General features: G+C 37.3%; 1 protein-coding gene across 1 annotated transcript; it reads right to left on the reverse strand.

Annotated features, from left to right (window-relative positions):
- Positions 1-893: 893 nt before the first annotated feature.
- LOC106335913 (probable pectinesterase 29) lies at positions 894-5,527 on the reverse strand (the record flags this gene model as incomplete). The annotated part of the gene is given in 4 exon segments (XM_013774596.1): positions 894-1,074; positions 1,173-1,438; positions 1,902-2,004; positions 5,394-5,527. Coding segments are annotated over 4 exon segments (684 nt in total), but the record flags the coding sequence as incomplete, so codon positions are not given.
- Between the last annotated feature and the right edge of the window lie 1,653 nt (positions 5,528-7,180).

Consider the following 7,180-nt stretch of genomic DNA (forward strand, 5'->3'; position numbering starts at 1 on the left):
ATTAGTTAAAAGAAAACTTAAGTGTTACTCAATCACTTTACAAACAATGAATGGTACAATATAATGTCACCCGAACAACATCAACAAGAGATACAAGAACAGTTATGTCTAGATACAAATGATTAAATTCATCTACTTTAACTGATATGTGGTGAATCTCTTTTTATTGCTTGACATTTGAACAATCGCAACTACTTTTATGTATTTCAACAATAAAATTATTTGTATTATGTTGGCCACAAATATACAAATATTATTACTCTTTTATAATTAATTTTTGTCTAACTTTCTTTTCTCAAACATATACACTACATAAAATAAACATTTATACAATACACTAAAAACTCAATAGTTTAACCGAAAAACAAACAAATATCTATCAAGAAAAATTTATACAACTCCAAAAGAATAATTCCACCACATTATTACAATTCAGTTCCTAAGGCACCAATAACAACACGTCACATCCTTTCTACAAAATCCAAAAAAAAACAAACAAATAACATATGTGATTAGCGCAAATGGCAAACAATCTGCGCGTAGCAAACACATGTATTTACGTGTTTTTCCTTTTGGAACATCAACTTTGTTTTATGTTTAAGTTCAACTATATTTAATTTGGTGCAAGTCAGCTATTTATTCGATTTTTATTGAATCGATCAATGAATACCACCTACACTCATGTCTCTGGATCAAAAAATAATTTTAAATTCATTAGAGAATAAAACATACGAACCCGGCGCGTAGCGCCGGAATACCACTGATGATACAACGAAGATGATAAAACATACAACATGAATGTATATCTTATTCTTTACATAAGAATTAAAGAATGTTTTTTCCACTAACATTATAAACGAAATTAAATTCTGAAGCGTAAAGATGAAAGATGGTTAATATAAAGAGACGAGAGAAGAAGGAAGAGTGGCCATCCAACCATCTTTATCAACGAAAGTTTTAGGATTTAAGAGAAAGTCAACTTCTTTAGCTGAGAGATTCTTCTCCCACCCAACTCTTCCCTTCTTATTTGCTCCTTTTCCTGTGCTGTTTACCTCCACAAATATAAATTTATCCCTGATCATATTGTTTGTAGTTCGTTATTATCGTTAGAATATGTTTTCCAAATATATAACACAATCAATTGGAAGTAAAAGAGAGAAAGAATTACGTACTCTTGGCCTTTATAATGCCAAGCATCCCAACCTTGAGGAACAACGACATTCGACATGTGTGTTCCATAAAAGACAACTCTAGAGTAGCCTCGGTAAGCTCTTCCCAGGAATGTCTTACCAGTTCCTTTGATCACACATTTATTGAACACAAATCCACTTGTGTCTTGCTCGCTTTCCCTCCCTTACGCAGTTATGAATCCTGCTAACATTTATCTGTTATTCACCATTTTCTTTGATGTTACTCCTTTAACATTTATTACGCAGTTCTGCATCCAAACAACAACTCATTTAGATATATTTTGGCTCAACATCAACGGGAAAACAGAGAAAAAAATAACAGTTTTTGCTTGGTATGTTGAGTCTTGGTGGGTTTTGTTTGGCATGTTCGTTTGTGACTTTGCCTAGGCTTCAAACTGACTCCCACTACAAGCAAACAAAAGATTTCCAACGGCAGATTTCGTCAGAAATTCGTCGAGAATTTCCAATGGTTTCCGGTCGGATGTAGTCATGACAAAAAAAATGACGAAAGCAGCCGTGAAAACCGCCGTTGGTAATTCTTCGAAAATAATTACCGACGAAAGTTAGATCATCGGAAGTTTTTCAGACGAATCTTTTCATCTCCATCATTGATCCCGTAAATATACATTATTATCTTTTTGTACAATATTTTTATATCAACATCCCTATACTTAACCCACGTGCTTTTATTGAGAGAATATATGAGATTACTTGGAATATAGATTGGCCTCTTCCCCATATGAAATCAACGGCACCTTCGATGTAACATTTGTGGAAGCAGTGGCGACCAAGTAACTTGTTTGATCCAAAAACGGTGTTTATGCTGGTGATGTTTGTTGGAATAATACAATAAAGAATTTAAGGATAATGATTAGATTTTTGAGGTTTAGGAGAAATCTTGAAAGAATCAAATAAGAAAAAAAAACATGAGATTTTATTGATAAAAAATTGCATTACAAGAATAATTCTAGTGTAAAGTGAATCTAAAATCTATAAAATCCGAAGTGTTCTAGTTTTAAATAGAAAAGAGAGAGATCCTCTGCTAAAGAGAGATGTCTCTTTATTTATACAAGGAAGAAGCTAGGGCTCCATAGTAAAATGGGCTTAGCTCATTGTCTAATGGGTCTTGGGAGAGGATGTAAATTCACCCCCAATAGTAAGCTCTCCAAGTTCGTAGATAGAGATGAAATCGTTCTCTGCGAATTTTACGAATAGGGTTTATGAGACAATGAATTAGACACATACCCATGTCGCAGATGATTGTTATGAACAGACTGTCATGGTTAGGTTGCCATAAATGAAGTGTCATAGACAGACCGTCTCGGGCGAGCTGTCATCGACATACTTCTAATTCTAATCAGACTTCTTACTCCGGGATGGTTGCGCAAATGATCTGTGAAGACAGTGTTCTGAACCACCGGAGCAAGTTGCCATGGATGAAGCGTCAATCGACTAACTGCCAAGAACAAGTCGCCATATACATCATCATGAACGTACCACCATGGACGAACCGTCACAATCAAATCACCACGGTGGACATGTCTTCGTGGTATTGTTGCGATCCATGTGTAGATGGAATGAATGGTGGAGTCGGCGCGTCGGGTCGTCTTGTTGATCAGCATGTTGCCATGACCGAACGTATATCTCGTGCCACTTCGGAGACTATGAGCTCGTCTTTGAGGTGGAGAAGAAACAAGCATCCGAGGTAGAGATCACGTAACTGCCGAGATCGAACTCGACTTATGCTTGATCTTGACAACGAGCTCATCATGAGATCATCAGATTTTCTGTGACCATAAAAATAATATGGTCAAAACGTGGAATACGTGTGTATCTCATAATGTTTGATATGTATATAAAAGCTAGACAAATAACTTTCTAAATACGTAACAAGACACGCTACAAGACACTTATCTTTGGCATGGAGAAGAAGTGTTTCGAGGTGAACCCGGTGTTGTGGTCGTGTCTCTTGGGAGAGCTTTCTTGAAATAGAATCAAGGGGTTTATGCCACAACACCTTCACCAAAGCCCCTTTTACTCCAAGAAAAGAACTGAGCTGCATTTGTGGTGTTCAGTTCGGGATCAATGGCGAAGCGTTACCACGTCTCCATCACAAGAAGCTGAGAAGCGTTTTATTCAAACACAAGAACAAGCTCAGCCGCGGTCTCTCGAGCAGCTCAAAGGTTTGAGGACGATGACCATGAGTTGACCGTGAAGAGACACCGTACTGGTCATGTCCTCTGTTTTCTTCTGTTCCTTTTGGAGCTTGAATCATAGCTTGAAGCAGTCGACAATGAGGAACCATCTCGTGTACGGAAGAAGAGGCACGTCTGAGCTCTTCTTCCACGTCTCTTCGCAGTTCCTTGTCGCTGTTTCTCCCGAATGTCTTCGTTTTAGACATCTGAGAAGCGAAGGCTGAGCTTGTTCGGAGAAGCCAAGCTCCGTTGGTCATCTCCTGCGGCTGAAAGTTCTCAACTTTTCTGGTAATGGGTTTATCGGTTGCTTGCCTGACTCCACGGGGACTGTGTTAACCTCATGGCCTTGGATGTTAGTGGGAATTCACTGACTGGGAAATTGCCGGTTTGGATATCTCAAAATGGTTCTCATGATAACTCGACTGGAGGTATCAAGAAGATCTAGGTGCTGGATTTGTCGAGCAATTCTTTCTCTGAAGCCAATTTGTCTTTGAGGTGGTTATGAGATTAAGTAGTCTCGGCTCGCTCAACTCGCCTAAAGAACCTGTTCCTCAACGCTCCATGACTAACCGCAGAGACAAGAGTCTTCTCTAGCACTTATGTCACTTCCCCAGAGTTTCTGCTATTTTGTCTCAGATAAAGACAAGGGCTTTTGAAGAAGAAGAAAGCTCACGGAGTCGTATGCTCATGTGAGAACTCGTCTAGCAGTGATGTTTGTTTGTGGCATCTCTCCATGAGATTAGTCCACTTCAGTTCTCATCACAGGTGATGCCGAGATGCATTCATACCACAAACTTGGTCTCAGGTTGAAATGGTTGCAGCGATAGGCTCTGATCTGATTTTTCTCAGAGGCATCACTGCTGTAAGGTCTAGCATGAGCTGAATCTTCTGAATTCTCGTTCCCCTCTGTTCTTGGAGGAAGACTTGGAGGAAAGAGGAGAAGCAATGCAATTAGAAGCTCTCTGAATCAATCCGTCGAACAAGACGTGTGCAGATCCGAACCTCGACAACTTTCACTTCGTCTCTCTTATGCTCTCTGTTCCGAAAACAAACGAGGCCTCTCCTCATCTCCTTCAACACGCTGAGAAGCTCCTGAGGAACCTTAGGGCTTTTGACCCGTCTGTCAATGGCGTCGCCCGAGCGTTTTGATTGTCTTTCTTAATGTTTCGTACCAGAAAGTAGCGGCTCCGACGTCGTTGATCTTTGTCATCGTCTTTCTCCTGTGGCCACGAGATCCCAATGACCTTCCAAGGCTCTCTCTCCTCGTCTTCTTCACGACTTTCGCTTGACCTTGACCAGTCCGAGAAGACCAATCCCAGAAGCTTCACCGGCGGAACGATATTCAATCATCGAGATCGCCATCGCCGCTCCGAGCCATCTCCGTGAGCCGAAGGACCAGACGGTGAGCTGAGAGTCTTGGGTTCGTTGGTGGGTACGTCAAAAGCAAAGCATTCATGTTGGTTGAAGAAAGCTTCGAACTTTGACCTGTTATGGTCAATATCTCTTGCTCCGTAGAACCAAAGCCGATTGGTGAAGAAACGAGACGACATTGTTGCTTTTTTTTTTTGTTAGATCTTGATTCTCTCAAGTTTGATATGCTTCGAAGATAGTTCTCTTTGTCCCCCTCCTTCTAGCGCCAACTGTTTGATCCAAAAACAGTGTTGATGCTGGTGATGTTTGTTGGAATCATACAATAAAGAATCTAAGGATAATGATTAGATTCTTGAGGTTTAGGAGAAATCTTCAAAAAATCAAATGAGAAAAAGGGACATAAGATTTTATTGATCAAATATTGCATTACAAGAATAATTTCTAGTGTAAAGTGAATCTAAAATCTATAAAATCCTTATGAGAAGTGTTCTAGATCTAAATAGAAAAGAGATAGATCCTTTGCTAAAGAGAGATGTCTCTTTATTTATACAAGGAAAAAGCTAGGGCTCCATAGTAAAATGAGTCTAGCTCATTGTCTAATGGGCCTTGGGAGAGGATGTAAATCCACCCCCAACATAAGTCAGCAAGTGTGTCTTGGACACTGATGAATCTACAGCCATAGAACGACGCCTTGTCCGCCATTAGTATAGCCGATGGAGCTACCTTTATATCATTATACGGTACTGTTTGTTTGATGTTGTTATAAGCCAGGTTCGAAAACGTGGGCGCGGAGGCCGATTATGCAGCGTTGGAGCGTTAGGCGGAGTTCAACCGAGGCGATTTCGTCTTAATCGTTCAATAAATCGGTTTCACAAAAAAAAAATCATATTTTTAGGGTTTAAATGCTTGAAATCGGAAATTAGATGTGAAATCTACATATTTGATGAAAAAACAATAAGAAAAAAGCAACATTAGAGTGAGAGATGTCAGATCTGTATTATAAGCCATGGTAGAAATTGCAGAAAACCTAATCGATTACTAAAGGAAGAAGAAGAATTATTTACGGTTCTACCATTCAATAAAAGAAAACATTAAAAAAAGAAAAATTACAATATTGGGGTGACTCGATGGTCATTTAATAGCTACTCTTCCAACAGACCACGTAACAAAATATGTATTACATAGAAAATCAATTACTATATATATATTTACTCATAAAACTAAAAAAGCCTTAAAATTAATCTCCAATTAATCGTCGATCAATCTCCGATTTTTCGTTAACTCGCTAGGCCTATACTGACCGCCCGACTCACGCCTAGCGCGATTCCGAACATAGGTTATAAGTATTACTAGATTTTGATCCGCGCTTCGAAAGCGCGGGATTATCTTTTGCTGACATATTTATTAATCCGTCTGTTTGTTCATTAATATTTTTTGACCTAGGCGTTTAGTTTTGGTTACAATTTGTTTCTTTTTTTATTCGGTTTCTGTTTTGGTTTCCGTTTTTTTTCTAGTTCAAGAGATATAAGAACCTTTCAATTATTCATGAATTTGAGTTTTAGTTATTAGTTTTCAGTTTGGTTTGGATAACAATGTTAAAAACCAACTAATATTGTAGTTCTCTATTCTGGTTCGATTTCTAATTTTCAGATAATTTTTAATAATTTGTGTAAAAATCAATTAGGGTATCAGATAACTCGGATAAATTAGATGTTCCTGATAAAAAAAAAAAATACTTGGGTGATTCAGTTCTATCTGAAAATTATGATAATTTTAAATATTTGGATAAAAATTTAATCTGATATTTTTGGTAGTTCGATTTATAGGTAGTAATTTTAGAATATTTGATAATTGGAAAATAAATATTTAATATTTTTAGGTACATAAACTATATTTTAGTACCCATTTGATTTTTCGGTTTGGTTTTGATTTGGTTTCCATTTATCTGTTTCACAGATACGTAGACCGTTCATATATTTCTAAACATCGATTTGGTTTCGTTTCATTTTTTTTGCTTGGTTTCATTTTTGGTTCTGTTTTAATACTATGTTTTTGGTTCTCGATTTAGTTAGAACAAAACTAGATATAAAATTGTATATATTTAAGAGAAATAAAGGCTTAAGAATACTTACATTCTCATATGCTAAGATGATATCCATAGTTTATCATGATGTAGAAATGTATTGCTTATGTGAGTGTTTTTTTTGTTGGAATTGTGCTGTTTAAAAATCGTTAGGTAAGTTTGTATCTAATCTATTAAAAGGGGAGTACAAATTTAAATTACCCCTTAGTTTTGCAAGTTATTTACAATGACATGCCACTGAAGTTATTAATTAACCTACTTTTAGGATTTTTTGTCTTTTCCTCTTTAATTAATGCATTTCCAAAATCAAATTCTAACTAAAAACAAACATTGGAACAATA

This window comes from Brassica oleracea, chromosome C1 (genome assembly GCF_000695525.1).
Source record: "Brassica oleracea var. oleracea cultivar TO1000 chromosome C1, BOL, whole genome shotgun sequence".
Classification (NCBI taxonomy): Eukaryota; Viridiplantae; Streptophyta; class Magnoliopsida; order Brassicales; family Brassicaceae; genus Brassica; species Brassica oleracea.